This window comes from Megascapheus bottae, chromosome 3 (assembly GCF_031878675.1).
Source record: "Megascapheus bottae isolate mThoBot1 chromosome 3, mThoBot2.hap1, whole genome shotgun sequence".
NCBI classification, from domain to species: Eukaryota; Metazoa; Chordata; class Mammalia; order Rodentia; family Geomyidae; genus Megascapheus; species Megascapheus bottae.
The window spans coordinates 33,192,527-33,213,447 of NC_143511.1; the positions used below are offsets into that span (position 1 = coordinate 33,192,527).

General features: G+C 41.1%; 1 protein-coding gene across 1 annotated transcript in view; it reads right to left on the reverse strand.

Moving 5' to 3' along the window:
* Positions 1 to 20,921, reverse strand: part of Sdk1 (sidekick cell adhesion molecule 1) — an 803,720-nt gene that overhangs the window by 310,469 nt on the left and 472,330 nt on the right. The window contains exon 5 of the mRNA XM_090329832.1: positions 8,871 to 9,004. Coding sequence (XP_090185958.1) covers positions 8,871 to 9,004 — 134 coding nt within the window. The remainder of the gene's footprint in view (positions 1 to 8,870; positions 9,005 to 20,921) is intronic.

The window sequence follows — 20,921 nt, forward strand, 5'->3', positions numbered from 1 at the left end:
GTACCACATACATAGAAAAAAGCCAGAAGTGGTGCTGAGGCTCAAGTGGTAGAGCTCTAGCCTTGAGAAAGTCCAAGGACAGTGCTCAGGCCCTGAGCTCAAGCCCAGGACTGGCAAAAACAAACAAAAAAACCCAAACAAACCAGAAACTGGACTAGATCACAGACAACCTCTCACAGAAGGGACTGGCTGGTCACAACCCAGTCCTACCCAGGTTTTGCCTTCTAGATTGTGCTTATTTGGACTCCTCACAATACAATAACACTCTGGCCTCCGGGGAATGTGCTGTCCCCTTTTACAGGGGACACCTTGGCCCGAACCCTCCACATGACTGGGTCACTGAGCTCTGGGCTCAGAGCCTCCATGTGATCCACTGGGAAATGAAGTTGACTGCTGACTCCAGGCTACTGGGTCTAGGGAAGAAAAATCTCCTTACAACCTAAGGAGAGTTGGTCCCTTGGTCCCTCTGTGCCCTTGGAGAAGCACTGAGCAGTGCTCTTATCTATCAATTGTCACTGAATCTGCAGATAGCTTCCAACAGTTTTCACTCCTCCATCACCTGAAATGATTAGGTAAAGCGATGTATCCTTTCCACATTTAAGCTTGACATTTAAAATTTATCATCGTACAATTGAAGAACTGCAAATAATATCATTTCTAGTTCATTTTAGTATTCTGATATATTTTAATAAAATAAAAGTATTTCAGTACTCTTTTATAAGGATTCAAAGGAATCTAAATATTTGATAGGTCTAGTCCAAAAATCTAATACACATCATATCTTCATTAAAAAATACATGAACAAGCTCTACTTCTCAATAACAAGAACTTTTATGTCATTCTTTTATTTTCCTTCTGGAACTTGAATTTCTATTCTCCTTCCACAGAATTATATCCTAACTCATTATACTCAAAGTATTTTTTATTGATTTCTCCCATCATATCCTCTTAAAATATATGTATATAAATTGAAATTTCACCCAGGGACCATATGACTTTGGAAAGAAAAAATATCTGTTCTTTCATGGAGTTATTGTTATAATTATCATTGATACCCAATCAAAAAGTCCATCATAAATTTTGATAGTTTATATATTTATACAACTGGAAATTCATTTTTCAGTGAAATGGATAGTGAAGTTTAATGTTAATTCTAACTCTTGATTTTATTTTTTATAGATCACTGAAATTCTGCTCATGGAAAGCCAGAGGAGAATGGAAGGATTTTTGTTTCAAAGGCCCTCTCCATTCTTTAAGTTCCTTTTGAGTTATAAACCAAAAGTGACACCTAATTTACAATTAAGACAGATGAGCCTGTGTTCCAATAACAAATAAGCCTGGGCTCTCAGAGCTCAGTACAGAAGGTTTATTTCTTAGTCCTATAGAACAGGACTGCTGGGACTTTCTTGAAAGTGCCAATCCAGGTTTCTGGGCTGCTCTAGTGCCTCAATACAAGGCCTGACCACTGCCCATCTCACAGGGAAGTCTGACAGGGGCACACTGGCTCTTAGATGCCTGGGCTGACACACCACAGTTCACATCCATGCTCCCTAAAATTAAAAACAAACAAATAAATTTAAAAAAAAAAACACCTGGAAATGCCTTCCTGACCTGAGATCCTGGGGTTTCCAGCAATCACAATTGGCAAAGAAACATAGGCTTTATGGTTTCATTTGTAATCTTTAGTATGCATCTAGGATTTTCCTAGCAGAGGGTCACAATAGCTCAATAGCTATGTGCATATGGCCATACAGAATGATGCTAAGTGAAATGAACTCCAGGATATGGAAACAAGAGGTTTACCTTTGTGGTTGTTAGTTTTAATGTACTATGTGAAGTGCTCTCTGTCTCTCTGTCTCTCTCTCTCTGTCTCTCTCTCTCTCCTTTATAGTTTATCCCCTGTTGATACTGTATCTGGTTTTGGCACCTGGAGTTTTGTATATGTGTTTGTTTGTTCAAATTGGGGAAGGGAAGGTGAAGTACAAGAAGATGAGACAAAGGACAAAGGTGAATCAATGCAATTGCGATAGCCACAGACAATATGTTGGAAATGAACTTTACAATTTTGGAGGGGATGAGGGGAGGGAAAGTGGGAGGAACACTATGTAAAGGGGTAACAGTGTTTGAGGAGTAATGTACTCACTACCTTACGATTGAAACAGTAACCCCTGTATACATCACCCTGACAAGAAAATTTAAAATTTCATAAAATTGAAATTTAAAAAAAATGTGTGTAATGGCCAGGAGTGTGGCCTAGTGGTGGAGTGCTTGCCTAGCATGCACGAAGACCTAGAGCTGATTCCTCGGTACCACATACACAGAAAAAGCTGGAAGTGGTGCTGTGACTCAAGAAGCAGAGTATAAGATTTGAGCAAAATGTTTCCAAGGACAGTGCCCAGGCCCTGAGTTCAAACCCCAGGACTGGCACACACACACACACACACACACACACACACACACACACACACACACACACACGTTAGTAGTAGAGTTTTGTCTAGCAGTGTGCATAGATGTGGGTTTGATCTCCAGCATTATAAAGGAAACAAGACAAAATAAAGGGATAAATGGAGCTGGGAGAGATAGGGGAGAAGAATGGAGAGGGTCATATTGATCAAGGTGCATTGTACTCATAAACTGACATACTGAACTGAAACTGCTTGGTACGACTACTCAAAAATAGTTTGTTGGGGCCGGGAGTTTGGCCTAGTGGTAGAGTGCTTGCCTAGCATGCACAAAGACCCAGGTTTGATTCCTCGGTACCACATACACAGAAAAAAGTTGGAAGTGGTGCTGAGGCTCAAGTAGTAGAGCTCTAGCTTTGGGAAAAGTCCAAGGACAGTGCTCAGGTCCTGAGCTGAAGCCCAGGACTGGCAAAAACCATTGTTTTTGGTCCACTGTGGGGCTTGAACTCAGGGCCTAGGTGCTGTACCTGAACTCTTTTGATAGTACCCTACGACTTTCAGCCACAGCTCTACTTCCAGTTTTCTGGAGGGTAACTGGAGATCAGAGTCACCTGGACTTTCCTGCCTGTGCGGGTTTTGAACCACAGTCCTCAGATCTCAGCTTCCTCAATAGCTAGGATTACAGGCATGAGCATGTCAGAACCTGGCATAAGAGTAATTTTTTTAGTGTCTTTAAAAGGCAGTCGAAAAATTAAAAAAAAAAAAAGCAACTTTGGGTTACCTAATTTGGTAAGACTTACCCATGGTGAAGTGAGTTTTACATAGAGAAGACACTGTAGGGTAGGAAGAACTGGGAATATAAGCAAGGCTGAATGGCTGGTAGCAGGAGTGTTCTAACTGAATTGTGTGTGTGTGTGTGTGTGTGTGTGAGAGAGAGAGAGAGAGAGAGAGACAGAGAGAGAGAGAGAGAGAGAGATTCTCATGTTTTTGTTCCCATTTTCCTCCCTCCACCCCCTCTCCTCATCTTCTTTTTCCCCTTCCCTTTCCTATCTCAAATAAGCACATACACACATATACAATATACCAGATTACAAGGTAAAGATACTGTAACAATATGAGAATAATCAAGGGACAACAAAAGAGATGAGAAATAACACAGTACATTAAGAACAACATTAACTCATTATATAGCTCTTATTTCCATATCCTGGAGGTCCTTTCATTTAGCCTTATCCTATATGGTCTTATGTATCTAGGTTTTGAGCTATGTAATTCTCTGCTAGGAGAGTCCAAAGTTTATACTAATTATGACAAATGGGGAAAACCATTGAGTCTGTGTTCCTTTGGGTCTGGCTTGCTTCACTTAAAACAATTTTTTCAAATCTTTCCATTTCCCTACACATGGGGCGATGTCATTCTTTCTGATGGCAGCATAGAATTCCATTGTGTATAAATACCACATCTTGTTGATCCATTCATCTACTGAGGGGCATTTGGGTTGGTTCCATATCTTTGCTATGGTAAATAGTGCTGCAATGAACATTGTTGTGCTAGTGGATTTAGTATGTCCTTGTTTCTGGATGATTGGGTAAATGCCAGGTAGTGGAATTGCTGGGTCATAGGGGAGCTCTATGTTTAGTCTTCTGAGGCACTGCCATACTGCTTTCTATAGTGGTTGAATGAGTTTACACTCCCAGTCACAGTGTAGTAGTGATCCCTCCTGGCCACATCCCTGCATCTGTTGTTATTAGATTTCTTGATAATGGCCAGTCTAACTGGAGTGAGGTAGAATCTCAGAGTTGTTTTGATCTGCATTTCTTTTATGTCATGCCCTCATCTCTTAAATCACTTGGGATCTTTTTGTTGTTGCTGAAGTTTCATCAGGGCTCACCAGCTAGCTTTTTTCTTTTAATCTCATTCACCAAGCCCTACATGTATTCATTAGGTTTCAGAAATAAAACACTGCAACTCTGTTTTTAATTGAAAATAAAAGGGCAAATACTAAGCTTGACTGCTATTTAGGTCTTATTTAGTAGGGTGGCCCTGAGTGCCACTTGGTATGCTTGCTAGCCAACTCAAAGGAAAAGCTGAAAATTCTCCTTTGCAGAAACATGGAAGGATGCCCTGACAAGTCAGCCTGCTTTCTGAAGTTTCCAACAGGCGACAGCCACTCCACCCTTGCCAGGAGAGGCGAGTGTCGACTAAACCATTTCTCGGAGTGGATAAATGGATACAAGCAAATTCCCAGGAAGAGATCACAGGTTTGAATCACTTGGGAAGCTACTGGTGTGGATGAACGAGGCACAGGACAGTACTGACATGGTGCTGTGAGCTCGTGCCACATTAAAGGAAACAGAGTTCTTGGTAATGACGTCCTAAGCATTTGGCCAAAAACTAAACATCATCAGGAAGACCAAGCAAATCAGAATTTCAAATAAGAAAGCATGTATCACGTCATTCAAGAAGACATCAACTAAAGATAAAAAGAGACTTTTGTGATGGGCAAGACACTGGAATCCCCCGACTTCCCACTTTCTCTTTTGTCTTTGCAACACAAGAGTGCTGTCACATGAGGAGTCTCGTGCTGTGTTGGGCTTATTTCCCAATGTGGAGCCCATAACAGATGGATGAGACTTGAGCCTCAATGCTTCTGCTCATCAGAGCTCCAGAATTGAGGTCTTGGCTTGCTTGTGCCTCCTTACAGAGTCACTTAGCAGGTTCAATGCATGGCTGAGTGATTAAACTCTAAACTTCACTACATAACACACTTCCTGTTCAGGCTGTTGTAAATCCTGGCAATAGAGCTGGAGGCAACCTACAGACCTGCAGCTAGATTCTACCTTACTCATCTACCTCTCTCCTAGCCCAAGAAAGGTTTTGCATCAGACTATTTCACACCGTTCTCACTGATTTAGGAATCAAACCCATGCTACAGGTCATTTGGGCTCATGCCATCCCCTCTTCATTCCTTCCATGGCAAAGGCAGAAGGAAAATAGGAGTGCATTTCATCTGGGCACACAAGAACCATGTTTTACAGGGCAGTCCTCCAGGATGACGGTGCTAAGCCATTATTCACCAGAATCTACTTGCAGCTAGTAACCACATATGAGGTCTGCAGTTAAATTAGCATTATAGAGGACAAAAGAATGTTAAGTGGTCTTCAGAATTAAAGGCAAGGTTTGTCAGCCTGCTTGGAGGATCAGTCGAAATGATAGCCTATCTGCAAATGTTGTTTGAAGAGGAGACATTAAAATGAAAGAGGTGAGAACCACAGGAAGCAGAGAGGCAGTCATTTCTTTTTTAATCTAAGCTTTATCCCTAGTAGAGAATCTCATTACACTGGACGTTTTGAATATTGGGTCAGGACTGATGATGAGTCTCAGGTATGTATGGTGGCATTTAAACAATGATTGATTAATCGCTGTACAGAATTCTTCTCATCTCCTCACGAAAGACTTTATTTAAAAAGAAGAAGAAGAAACTCCCATTCACATATTAATACAGATCAGAAGATCTGATCTACAAAAGTTAACTTGAAATGAGAGCTGAAAACAGGATGGCAGGTTTATAAAGCTTGCTTGGCTTCAACCTCAGAATGGCAATATCTATGTACAGGTGAGTTCAGCCTGTTCTTTTTCTGGTGTGCACATGAGCCAGCTATGAAAAAATCCATTTAGGATGCATATGGTCACACCTATGTCTTGAACAGCTGCTGGCTTTATTCAGTGAACTTTGCTGGCAGTGGAGATGGATACAGAACTCAGACTCTTTGCCTACCAGGCCGATGGTGGCCATGGTATATTGCTTTCCTCCCCATTCAGAATGTAGCCACTCCATCCACTAAACCCACACAAAGCAACAGGAGACAGCACAGAACTGCTTCCTACTTCTAGCACTCAAGTTTTTGAAACTATATTTTTAGCTAGACCTTCATCCTTTGCTTCCCCATTGAGCTTCCCTCATAGACAAAATATCCAGCAGCTGCTGGAAAGGCTAAGAGTTGTTTTCTGGAGACTTCTTTCCCCTGGTTGGAGCGGTAGCACATCATTGCCCTAGATGCTGAAGAAGGCTGGCCCTAGCCCCATCCCCTCTAATGCCAGCTGTGCTCACACAGGGGAAGGAGGGACAGAAGCAGTGATGTTCCACTTCTGCATTAGTGACAGCGCTACCCCAACACCCTGCTCACAGTCGGGACACCAAGCTCCCTCTACTTGATTCTCTGAACACCAAGGGAAAATTCATCTTCTTTAAAGTGTAATTGGCTGTAATATCTTTTTATTCTTCAGAAATGCTGGCTGGCAAGTATATAAAAAACTTTCATCAATCTAGTTTGGTGGTTTCACACAAAGTTTACCTCAGAGAAGAATTACGTCTGAGGCTGCAGACACACTGTGCTGGGACTAAGTCCACTGAATATGGAGAAGTTGTGGGCCCCAGGACCTCACTTTTCAGCTGACTGTGGTGGCTCCCCATTTCTATGGTTCTGGGGTTCTGGAGATGTACTGTAGCTTCTGATCTTTGGAGATTTTCAAAACAGAACTTTCAGTTGGGAAAACACATCGTTGGTCCCATTTCACATTTAGCCCAATCCAGCATGACACAGGAAGTTTCTCCTAAAAATTAAAATGAGGCCATTTCCTCAGGCTCCTTCTTTCTTACCTTGTGCTTAGCCTTGGTAAAAACAAAAACAAAACAAAAAAACCAACAAAGAATACAGACAAAAATGAAATGCAAGCTTTCTCCTAAAACTCCTAAGACTCTTAAGAGTTGTGTTGTCAACCTTATTGTATCTCACTTTTTACACACCTGCCTGGGGTTGATGAAATGAGGAAAATGTATAAGGGAACAGGATATAAGTCAGTTAATCATAATATGTAAAAGTGGCTTCCAGTATATGTTTGGTTGTGCCAAACTAAAATTATAAAAAATAATTGGCTCATTCCAATTATCTAATGCTTCACTAATATGTTCATAAAGCACCTTGTAAATTCACTCTCTGAGTTTTATTTTCTGTTGGAGGTCAGAGTAGTCTGTAATAGACCACTGTGTACTGACTATTTAACAGCTTTGTTATGCCAGGGCTGTGGGAACCAGAACTTTTGTGGAACTAATTTTCCTTCTCTTCTAACAGACCAAGGCCATTTCCTCATTTCTGACCCAGAATTGCACCATCTTGACTGTTATTATCCTATTTATGTCATAATCAAATGCCAAATCAGATTTGTAAAACAGAATAAATGGCTCTGGTTGTAAAACTTGGAAATCATTCCAAATAATCACAATCCCCTTGATAATACAATTTCTGTCCTTTGTGATCACTGTTGAAAATATCTTGATGAATGACATTCATTTTTCCTCTGACAGTCTTTAAATAGCGACCCAAGATGCACTGGGTTCTGTGCCCTCCCCACCTCACCCATGGACACAGTTCTCCAGAGTGTTAAAAATTAGGTCCAAGCTTAAAACTGCCCCAGGTTTGGTTCCTTGGAATTAAGGTGACAGGACCACAGCACAGTCGTGACCATCACTTGCTGGGATGTGGTAGGGTGTGAGGGCACACTCAATCCATACACCCAGCACCTGACATTTGCCACAAATATTCTTCTTGTAAATGCTTCTGGGCTAAAGCAATTGGCCTGAAGGGCTGCTTGAGGCAAAAGCTACCACCCTGTTCATGTTTTTTTCCAGAGAGCCCAGTAGGGAAAGCCATCCCTTCAAGGTGCTTTTCAAGAAGATGAAATCCATTGCTACACAGACAAATCAATACAATTCACTCTAGTATGACGTGACCACATTGTGAAATTCACCATCCACCATGACAGCTTCCAACTCTATTTTCTCAACAGCATTTCATAACAGAAGGTGTCATGCTGTGAACAACAGATGACACGCCCTCTGACAGGCACCTTTGGATTTTGGTTTTTCTGTTTTTTCTTCTCTAATTAACAATTAAAGAATTTCCAAGTCTGAACATGTAATGATTCCTCAAGCTGAAATAATTGTATATGGAACTGCTTTGTTGTATGTCTTCTTTAAGAAGCAAAAATATACACCTATGTGTATATATTCAAGTATATGTGTGTACATGCCCACACAGAGCATTTTCTTGATGTTGTTGGAATAAAATAATGTAACCTGTGTCCAACCTAATTTCAAATAAAATGCACAGGTATAATTCATGGAGCCAAACAAGGTTTTGCTGCTATAAATTCACATGAATAGCGTATAAAAGCAAAACCATTGACAGCAAATAAGATCTTGCACTCAAACTTATCAGTCAGATTCACATGTTCTACCATCCATTTAAAAGGAAGCTTGGGTCCTCAAGGTCTTCAAATCATGAGTGCTAGATCTATGTTAAACCACAGCTAGAATATAAACCAAAGAGAGGAGAACTGTTGCAAGGTGCCCCCCCACCCTGCCTCCCCTAAGACGATGGCTATTACTGAAGCACTTGAACTCACTTGCTACATTCAAATGAATGAATGGGCTGGTCTTGTTTTCTCCATTCCTTTCGTTGACAGCCTGCACGTAGTATGCCCCAGCATCACTGTCTGTTGTGCCAAGGATCACCAGCTGATTCTGCAGTGTGATGGCTCTGTTTTAGGGAAGCAAACACAAAGTTAAAGCCACCCTAGGAACTTCTCACCTGTAAGACAGAATTAATTAAGGCAACTACATGGCAATGGCTAGAGTTCTAAAATCATGCGAATGACAAATAAATATACACAAGCAGACTTCAGGCCACTGGGCCTTCTCTGTACGTCAGCACCCTGAGGATAGAAAGATGTGAGCATTCTAGGCATCCACCCCAGATCCATCCCCGGATGGTGCCAAAGGTGTTTCTGAACATGTAGAGACTGCTAACAGTTGGAGGTCCTTCTGAGAATTCAAAGGGAGGCCCCTTGGAAGAACTATCAGAAGAGCTGCCTCTTCTTTCAGGCAAAGCTACGTGGACAAACCTTCCAAGGAGACCAAAACACTGACATAGAGCAAATGGGCCTGTTGCGACTCTTTCTACTTCAGGCAGCCTCCTCAGAGTCCTCAGTCCCATGTCTCTACACTGGCGGGAAGGAGGACAGCAAGCTGACTCCTTCACACCCACCCCCCAAGCTCTCCCATCCTCACCAACTCCATCTCAGTTAACCAATTAGTCATGACCACGTCTTCCTCCAGTATGCCAGTTCCAGTAGGGAAAGGACCCGAGACCCATTCTAGCCACCCTTTCTGTGAGCCACAGCTGTCTGTCAAGCTCACAGCCTTCCACCTGGAAAAGGCAGGCTCCCAATAGCACCACAGACAGACTCACCATGCTGCTTACTTACAAATGAAGCCAATAAAGACATGGTGGGCATCAATCTAAGCCTCCTTTCACTGATATGGGGCCCCCCATGTCCTGTGCCGCTTTGTGGTTGTTTGGCTAGTAAGCAGTAAAAATCTATCCTTGACTAAACTATTTTTCTGGCTGGTGATTCGCTCATGGAGAATGCCTGATTGAACTTTCTGAGTACCAGGACAATATGAAGCATAGGCTCCTGGCTCCCAAACCCACGGGACAGTGGATTACATTTGCTTGTTTGTCTCTGATCCTACACAGAACTTTCCAGAGTAGGTTGTACAAGCTGCCTGGTTGCTCATGTTGCCTTCAATGAAATAACAATGTATTCCTTCCTCTTACTTTTGGAGAGCTTTTCCCAAAACTCTTGGTTTTTATAAATCGAGTAAAATTATCTTAAGGAGTGACTGCTCACTCAGGGCTCCCACAGGACATATTCCATTTTAGGTCTCTATGGCTAGCTTATTTCATGTCTCATTTAAGGAAATTTCCCTACTAGGAAGTTTTCAATTTTCACTCCCATAAAATTATTTCAAAAAGAGTTTTACTATAATTATTTATGGTTTCTTTATAGGTTCTTTTATAGAACCATAGAAATGGTTCCATTTTATTTTAGTATATGTTACATTGGCACTGAGATGTGAATATTTACTACACACAAAACTACACATTTAATAGGATAAGTTAAAAATGGAATATATAACCTTTTATTCTAACATCTGATTTATACCATAGTAATTTCAAATATTCCTACTATTTCTCAAAATTAACCTTTTAAAATGTCCATTGATTCTCTAGGTCACTCATTACATGGTTCCAGGGGTACTGAAAATTAGAAAGGACATAAAAATAAAACATTAAGTTTTAGATCTATCATGGTTTGTATTTTTAAGCTTTTGTTAGTTTTTAATTTCTGTACATGTTTAAGTCAAAATTCAGAAGAAAATATATCTGTTGCTAAGACACCCCGCCCAAATGCTAAATATTTGGAGGGTATTAGTTAAATAAGGATCAAATTACCTAAAAATCATTATTTTTATCAAAATCTTTCTGACTCGTCTTATTCTTTGAAAGATAAAAATACAAGATATTTTATAATTCTCCACTAAATTTTTCCTAATATTTTCCCAATAAATGAATATTAATTTAATATCACAAGAGCAGTGTTCAAAAGGAATACCAAGAGCATGATAAGTAATTATGGCACCATAAGAAGAACTATTTGGGTATATTGTAATTTAAGGCCAGAGAATTCATTTAAAACTTACATTGACTCTAGAGGTAAATAATAATGTTCATCCAGAGAGTTTCATTTAACTTTATTAAATATGTGTATTGCTTATATCCTTAATCTTTATTGTAATTTTACTTTAAAAATTAAGCCTTAAATTTCTAACTTCTAATTCCACAGATCAATCATAAAACAGAGGAAAAGCCTTATCCTATTGTGGATGAATAAACCGCAACTCAGGAAGCTGAATTTGTGGCCAGAGCCACAAAGCATCTATGAAAGTGAGAAGGTCAGTACTAACTCTGAGCAGAGTATGTTTCCCAAGAAAGAAACCAATCTGCTCCTCAACACCTAAGATTCACTGACAAAGAAAACACGGCAGCTTAGTAAATGGTGGTTTCTAGCAGAGACTTTCTCAAGTCTTCTGTTCATTCTTCTAATTCGAACACATTCAAGATTAAAGACTACTTGAATCTCAAGCATCACAGTGGAATTGCAAGCACAAGGCAGACAACTTTGAAATTGATGGCCTGGCGTTGGCTATATAATTACTAGGACTAACATAGCTTCCAAGTAGTTGTTACTCTGTATACCAGATAAGTGCAATAGCAATAGAAGGACATACATAGTGAGGAGGAGAACATTGCTGCTGTCCATTGGTTCTCGATGGAGAAAGAACATTAAAGGCAAGTGAGGGGCTAAGGGGTTGTTCAGTGGTAGAGCATATGTGAAGCCTTAGGTTCTATCCCCAGCAACACACACACATACACACATGCAATAAGGAAAAACTTGGGAAACAAATTCCTAGGAATTTACAGACAGTGGAAGTGAGAAGATGTGTTCATCAACAGATAAAAAAAGGCCTCCTTGGGGCCGGGAGTTTGGCCTAGTGGTTAAAGTGCTTGCCTAGCATGCATGAAGTCCCGGGTTCGATTCCTCGGTACCACATATAGAAAAAAAGCCAGAAGTGGTGCTGAGGCTCAAGTGGTAGAGCTCTAGCCTTGAGAAAGTCCAAGGACAGTGTTCAGGCCCTGAGCTCAAGCCCAGGACTGGCAAAAAAAAAAAAAGAGTCCTCCTCAAGACAGGTCACAATAAGTCATGGGTAAGAGATTGCAGTGTGTTGCCACTATATACAGCAATGCAGGGTCCCAGGAAGAAGATGCCATTGAACTTGAGAGTTGTGGCTCCTCAGTGAAGGACACTCAGAACATCTTAAAGAGGGAGGGCACTGGACACAGGGAAGTCCCCATCAGCTCCTTGCCAGAGTCACTGGTGCCTTGCAAAGGGTTTAATGTGGTATGTGCATGGATCTTTGTCTATGGCAGTGTCAGTAACTTCACTGTCATAATGGCAAGAATAAGGAAAAGATACAATAAAATTTATACAAATTTGCCCTTGTCTACATCTTAATTGTGGATATAGCTAGAGGCAAGTTGTAGAGTGGAATCCTAAAATGGTAACTCCCATAAAATCTTTTGGGTATGAAAATACTCAGATGAGAGGACTTGCTTTATCCACAACTTTCAAGTATAAAGATGATAAACAGTATGCAACCACTAATTTCCCTTAAAGGCAGGGATAAAGAAAATATCCAGGTATTCATAATCACAGATTTTTCTTTAAGTATTTCTTTCTGAGAACATCCAAGGAAGGAGAATGTAATATGACCATTGAACAAATATAACAAATAATAAATTATGTAATTTTGTAATATACAAACATATAACTATTTAAAATTAAGTATATAACATTAAATATATAAATATTAAGTACCTATAACATAAAATTTTATATAATTATAAAAATAGATACAGCAAATAGTCAAAAAATATTGAGTAATTAGAGAGCTATACAGAACACAGTCCAAAGAAGACACAATGGAAAGTATGACCTGAACCAGGGAAGTTTCTCCCAGGAAGAGCAGATCCAAAGGTGTAACAAGATAAATGGCAGCTGTGTGAAGTTGTGCATGTGTTTACATTTTGTGGAATTTTAGAGCAAGTCACAAGCCAAATAGGCAGCCAACCCACTACAAAGCACGCAAGTGTGACACACTATCTTCCTAGTGACAGCTGTTCCAAATGTGAACCCAGAAGAGATATCAAGCTGGGCAGACAGAGCAGCGCTCTAACCTGGAAGACAGTAATGGTTCAGGCTTCTGCAGGTGACATGGAGGAAAAGCCATCTTTATTTCTACTGATCCACTTGACCATAGATGTCACCAGAGGTCTGGCCAGGGCTCTTCTTGGGTGGGAAGCACAGCCAACTCTCCTGAACTTGGGCCTGGCCTGAGTTCTCACTGCCTGCACCCAGGAACATGGGCACTGGTTAAGCATCTCACAATGGTGGACCCACCTACCAGGACAGTGGCAGAATGGAATGCATCTGCCCTTATCCCCACATTCAGGGCCCATGGCTGGTTGCTAATTAAGGCAGAAAGGAGATCTGAGCTCAGGTCTGTTTATCTTCTCTAAACCCAGCTTCCTGGGATGCCGGGTAGCAGTGCAGAAGACTGCCTGCCTTATGTTAAAATCTAACATGGTTTACTGAGAAGACTCTTCCTTTTACTATAGTAACAAGATGATTACAGTTGACAGGAAGTTACACCATAAACCAGTCTAGACCAAGTTATGACAATATACTATGTTAACAGAGGCCATTAAGTGAGCACACAGTACGCCCTGATGGAGTAATGGCATAGAACTCAGATTTGTCCTTGATTTTGTCCTCTCCAGCTTGTCTGTAAAGGAATATAAGAATACTGACATTAGAACAGCCTTTCTGAAGCCAGTCAGGTCAGGATATAGATGAAGCTGCTCCAAGATACACCCTAGGCATTGGCCAAGCCTGACTGATTCATCAGGTGTGGAGCATGTGGACAGCAAATGACAAAAGTGTAAGAGCTGTCAGCTGGCCAACTTGGGAATAACCTACCAAGTGTTGTTTTGAATTTGAGTTAACAGACTTCTATACAAACCCAGCCAGGCCTTGGATATTATTGAATGACCAAAGGCTCTAAGATCACCTGAAACATAGCCACCTGCTCAATAGTCAAAGCACAAAGACCTGGTACAGAGGCGAGCCCTGGCCTTCCTGGACTTGTGTTCCAGGATCATACTTAGAGCCAGTCTTTCCTGTAGGAACAGCATATCTAGGAGGAGGATGGAGAAGAAAGGAGGAAATAACAGGCACACCATGGATGTAACTAGAGAAAGATTCACTTCATCAGAGAATCTGGCCCAGAATAAATGTATAGGTCCATTTGTATTTATCCAGGCTTTTTATTTTATTATAACTAATTGTACTAGGATGGCAGATGGTAGAGGAGTATACACAGCTAAGGTCTAGCAAGCAAAATTTCCAGCCAAGGTTTTTTTTCTGCTTAACAAAAAGAGAAAGGGGAGTCAGAAGATGGCACCGAGACAATAGGGACCCAGTCTAGCTCTCTCCCACAAAAAGAGATAATCAGGGAATCCTACGAGCCAACTATCTTAAGAAACCCACAACTACAAATTCAAGAAGCAATGGAGAGGCACATAAACTGGAAAAGAAATCCAGATAAAGCTTATATCCAATGTTCTCAAAGAATCTGAAATGCGAGGACCCCTCCCCCACCCCTCGCTGCCAGCTCATTTTATAAAGCTAATATTATACTCATTCCCAAACCAGGGAAAGACCCAACAACAACAACAAAAAAAACTACAGACCTATCTCTCTAATGAACACAGACACAAAACTCCTCAATAAAATATTAGCCATGCACAAGCATTAACTCAAAATGGATCAAAGACTTCATTGTTTTTGACCAGAAATCTTGAAACTGCTACATGATAGAGTAGGAGAGACACTGGAACTCATAGGCACTGGCAAAAGATTCCTGAACAGAATCCCAGGGTCACAGCAGATTGGAGAGAGACTCAATAAATGGGACTACCTAAAAATAAAAGGTTTCTGCACAGATAAAAGCATAACCACAAAAGCAGAGAGACAGCCAACCAACTGGGAAAGGATATTTCTCAATAATACATCAGACAAATGCTTAATATCCAGTATCTACAGAGAACTCAAGAAACTAATCCCCCCCAAACCAAACAAACCAATCACTAAATGGGCAAGGGAACTAAAGAGAGCCTTATCAAAAGAAGAGGTTAAAATGGCAGAAAAACATGAGAAAATGTTCATCATCCATGGTCATAAAGAAAATGCAAATAAAAATAACCCTGAGATACCACCTTACCCCAACAAGAATGGCCAAGATTTTGAACTCAGACAATGACAGATGCTGGCGGGGTTGTGGAGAAAAAGGAACCCTACTACACTGCTGGTGGGATTGTAAACTAGTTCAGCCACTTTGGAAAGCAGTGTGGAGGTTCCTTAAAGAACTGAAAATTGACCTTCTACCATCCCACCATACCACTTCTGGGCATCTATCCTGAACACCATGACCCAAGATATGATAAGGACACCTGCTCAGCTATGTTTATCTCTGCACTATTCACAATAGCCAGGAGATGGAAACAATCCAGATGCCCCACTGTAGATGAATAGATACAGAAAATGTGGTATATATATACAATGGAATTCTACATAGCCAACAGACAAGATAAACTAATGGCATTTGCAGGGAAGTGGATGAATCTATAGTGAGTCATGTTGAGTGAGACAAGTCGAGATCAAAGGAACAAAAGACGCATGGTATCCTTAATATGTGGCTATTAGATCCAAACAGTATAAGGGCGAGAGCTCAATATTTTCATACCCAACACTATGGACATGGTACTGGAAATATAAACACAACTACATAGTCATAAAAACTTATGACTCTATAGACATAATGTTTTATTATATAGATTAATATGTATCTATGCCATACAAACCCTCAGCCCAATTTTTATTTTGTTCTAAAATCTAAATGCCAGTGATTGTATGTAGAGATTCCCTTCTTGAATATTTGTTTGTTAAACACGTCATTTGAAATATGATATAAAAATCATTGTAATAAATTCTTTAATAAAAAAGAGAAAGAAGAAAATACAAGACTTAATAAAAATGTGTGGAATACATGTCTTTAGATTTGTTAGGTCCTTCAACAATGAAGCTTATCCAGAGTGTGAAATTCACTCACAGTAGGAACTACTAAAAAGATGACAGATTTCCAAATAGGAGAAAGGCATCAAAGAGAACCACTATGGATAGGGACTACTCTTGACCAACCCCTCTCTGAAATACTTTGAAAGCTGTGGACAAAGTGGAAATGAGTTCATTTTTAAACACTGACAGAATAAAACCAGTAAATAATCTAGTCTAAAATAAAATGACTATGGCCATGTAAGTAAGATACTTTCCACCACACTAATAGAACACTACCTGTTCTTTTGCTAGGTGCCAATGGCCTACCAACTTATGAAGCTGAGATTTAAGGATCACAGTTCAAAGTCAGTCCAGGCAGGAAATTCTGTGAGACTGTGATTTCCAATTAACCACTAAAAAGCTGGATATGGAGCTGTAGCTTAACTAGTAGAGCACTAGCCTTAAGTGAAAAAAGGGTAAGGGACTGAGTTTAAGCCTTAGTATTGGTATGTGCATGCATGTGTGCGCGCGCGCACACACACACACACACACACACACACACACACACACACCAGGATGTCTGCCAACGCTGTAGAATTGAGAGCTCATTGTAGGACCTCATGGCCATTCACACCTGCAGCTCTGGCAAGAGAGCTCTTGGCACCATGACATTGTGGGCCCAGGCAGGACAGCCAGAGGCTGGAAAGTCACACTTCCAGCCAGCCAGTTTCTCTCTACATCTTCCTTTCTTCTGAACAAGGTAACACAGAGTCTTTCTTCCTATACAGATAAAGGAGCTGGGGCTACGAGAGCACTTGACTTGAGCTCCACGGGATTCTATCTGCATGGGATTCTGGTCTCGCGGTGGGATCAAGCGTCAGGAGCAGCCACTCTAAAAGAGCCTGCTCTTCTCTAAAAGCAAATCATCGCAGAGGACTACTCAGAAAGGATGAGCAGAGAAAATTGCCTTTTTAATGCTCTCCACCTTTCACGTCTATCTTGGCACCAGCTCCTCTTTGAAGGAGCCTAATTATTGCCCTGTATCCACTCTTTTGTTAAGCTCCTTTTGATTACTAAGTGACAGAGCTGTGCCCACGGAGGTGGTAGCACCTGGATGGCTGAGGCTGACTTCTGTCTTGAGTGTGACAGTGTGACAGCTGATCTGGCCCTCACTGTGTGTCCTTGATGAGGACAGTATCCCAGACTGCAGGAGCATGTGTCACACACTACACACAGCTCTGTCAACAATGAGGGTACAAACAAATCTAGAAGCAAACCCACTTTTCTTGGAGCAGTTTTTCTTTCCTTCTTAAGGATAAGGACACACCCTGGTGAAGGTACACAGGGCCACAGGCAATAAACTTCTCTACAATGTGGAAACTGATTTAGAAATAAGGATGAGAGTTTTTTTCCCCTAGACTCAAACTTCAGGAATACTCTCTACAGCCTTGGTTAAGTGTGAAGTCAACTTCTCTTCAACTGAGAAAGGAGGTGTCCCTCCCGCAGGCACCTTTCACACTGGGCTGTCCTTGAGATGACCCCCAGAATCTGCTTGCGAGTGCAGATAAACACTGGCTAGAGCTGGAGACAGACCCTGGACTTCCTCTAAGGATTCTGTGGCCAAAACCCACCTACTTAGGGCCTGTCTTCTGGATGACCCTCCAGCCACTCATGTTCCCCCATCTCCAGTGGTTCACTTCAGCTTCTCAGAAAGAATCCTTTCAACTCTCCTCTTAGCAGTTCTCTTCTGAAATACCCTACTTACAGTGATGAACAGGACCTGACTTTCTGGATACTTTCTAAGGGCCTGGCAGGCTGCTATCCTTCCAGCATCCCTCAAGGCTCAAATTCTCTCAAAGAAGCCAATGGCTAACACTCAAGGTTTGGATGCAGAGACACCATCATGCGAACTCTTTTCAGACCCTTCATAGTCACAGGACATGGTGACACTCTTCAAGCTGCTTGGCAGATGGCATGACTCTAAAGTCTTTGTCTTTCGGATGGAAGTCTCTACCTTAGTGGAGGCATGGGGACTATCTGACACGATATGAAAAATGATTTGCACAATAGCCAGCATGCAGCTATAGAGTTCATCTCCATCTTACCAATGGGAAGCTGAGGCTCAGTAGGAAGGAACAACCTCCCCTCACCACACCCCCCGACAAAAAAAGTAAGGAATGAAGACTCTGACTGACTCACTTACCCAGTACCACCCTCCCTCCTGACCTCTATCTTCAGGAACAGTCACTGTGCAAACCTTTGTCCTGGTGCCCAGTAGTTCAGCATCCTGGGGACCGCATCCCTTTCCCCAGGACTCACACCTGACTCTCAGCCAATGCCTGGCAGGTGGCACTGATGGGGAGGAAACTAGTAATCTCATATGGTTTGGAAGTTGTGCCAGTAGGTTTAAGGAATGCCTGAAAGCTGTCATGTGCGAAGAAGACACCTGCACCCCATTTACCAGCCTCACCAGGGAGGCTGGGCCTCTAGCTGTATGTGCTACAAGTAAGGGACTCCCTTTCCCAACCATGGGTCCCCAACTAGGGCCTTATTTCTGCTGTTAAGTGATCTTCCCTACTAGGTAATGCCATCAGCTCTGGCTTCAGTCGCTGTAATGGCAGCAATTTCCTTTGGCGGAAGGTACATTCTTCCTCACGAGCTACAGATTTGGAGTTTCCCAGGAAACACTTTATAAAACCCTTTGTTTTGAACATTTAGGAAATATCTAAAATGAGAAAACAAGCTGATGACTTCAGCTTTGCCGTGTGAGTGGTAACAGTCTCTAAACATAGAGACTAATTTAAAGAGGGCCTGCTTGAGAACATCCAGACATCCTGAGCCCATTAGGTGCTGACAACATGCTGAGAGAAGCAGGCAGCAAGCCTATGGGGAAGAGGGAGCTCAGTGCTGAACACCTCTAGAAAATGGATACAAAGAGATAAAAAGATGTAGCTTTCCCCAAGGTCTCCATTTCTATTTCCTACCGTGGCTGATGGTCTTGCAGTTCGCTGCCATGACAAACTCAACACACAGACCTAATCTGTAAGTACCTCCATTTTGTCTTCCTGGAGAGCCGAGCCACGCTATCCCTTGCATTGTGATGTATTTGTTCTAAGTCCCTGGCCACATTTCTCAACTTGTGGTTTGAGTGGCTCACACGCAGTGGTTAACAACCCATACTGAACCAAAATGACTAAACTGAATCAAGCATAAATTGTGAACAGAGTAAAAAAGAAAACCATACATGTCTGGCCAACCATTTGTTCATCTAATGAAGAAGCATGGGGGTGCTTCCAGAGTCATCTACCAGCCAGCAGAGAGGAGAGCATCAGGCAGGTTACTATGGTCCAGTGGCTAAAGGTGCCACTTCTGATCCCTGGTACCCAGCTGTGCTTTTTAGGTGCTGTTTCCTGCAAACCAGGCCTGATGCCTCTGGAGAAATGATTCACTATGGGTCTGGGAAGGAAAAGGTACAAGGTGAGCCTGGAACAGCTCACAGGGGCCACACACTGAGGAAGCCATGACTAGATTAAGTCCTATGTGCTTGAGGATCAACCAAAAAAACAAAACAAAACCCACTCACCTTACACCAAAAGGAGATACTCTGAGCATCAATGTAAAGGTATACAAATCAGAAGGAAAGAAATAAAACTTCTCTGGCTACAAGCAGCTAACATAGAGAATGCTAAGAAATCAACAAAATAATGATGGTTATAACTCACAGAACCAAGGAGTAAGCCCCAGAAGTTTTGGGATGTAACAAATTACTTTTATTTCTTTTGTTTTAAAGTAATTTATCTATCACAAATTTATTTTCTAATGTCACATACATTTGCATTTTACAATGTGTGTGATGTTTTATATATGTATACATTATAGGATGGCTAAACTAAACTAATTAACATCCATATTACCTTACATACTTAGCTTGTATGAGGCTGTTTAAAATATTAGTAATTGCAAGTCACAATGATGTAATTTCAAGTAACTTTTAGTAATCTCAAGTTCAAGAAATCTTGAACTTTTTTTTCATGTTCTTTGACCACCATCTCCCAATGCTACCACTCCCATTTCAACTTTTACAGAACTGCAACACACATGAAAACCATAATGAAAACACATAAAAATACCAGGAAGAATTTGGAGGTCTAATGAAGAAACATACTAACTTCATGGATTAGAACATTCCATTAAGCAGAAATTACAAGTTTTCTCCAAACTACAGGTTTAAATAATTCCTTTATTTTAAAAAAAGCCTTCAGCAACTTTTTTGTTATGTAAAAAGGCTGTCCTACAACCCAGATGCCCTTCAGTAGATGATTAGATCAACAAGATGTGGTATTTATACACAATGGAATTCTATGCTGCCATCAGAAAGAATGGTATCGCCCCATTTGTAAAGAAATGGAAAAACTTGGAAAAAAATCATATTAAGTGAAGTAAGCCAGACCCAAAGGAACATAAGCTCAATGGTTTCCCTCATTTGCAATAATTAGTACAAACCTAGGATTCTCCTAGCAGAGGATTACAATAGCTCAAACACTAGATACATAAGGCCATATAGGATGAGGCCAAATTAACGGACCTCCAAGACAGGAAAACAAGAGCTTAATTATGAGTGACTGTTGTTCTTAAATGTACTATTTTTTTTCTTGTCTCTTGTGTTGCCCTTTGGTTAGTCTCATATTGTTATAGTATCTGACTTTGTTACATGGTATATTATATATATATATATGTGTGTGTGTTTGTTTATTTGTTTATTTGAAATAGGAGGGGGAAAATGAGGGAGGGAAACAGGAACAAAAACATGAGAAGGGGTGTCAACGTGTGAGAAGTAATGCACCTTCTATCTGGCAAATATAACTATAACCCCTCTAT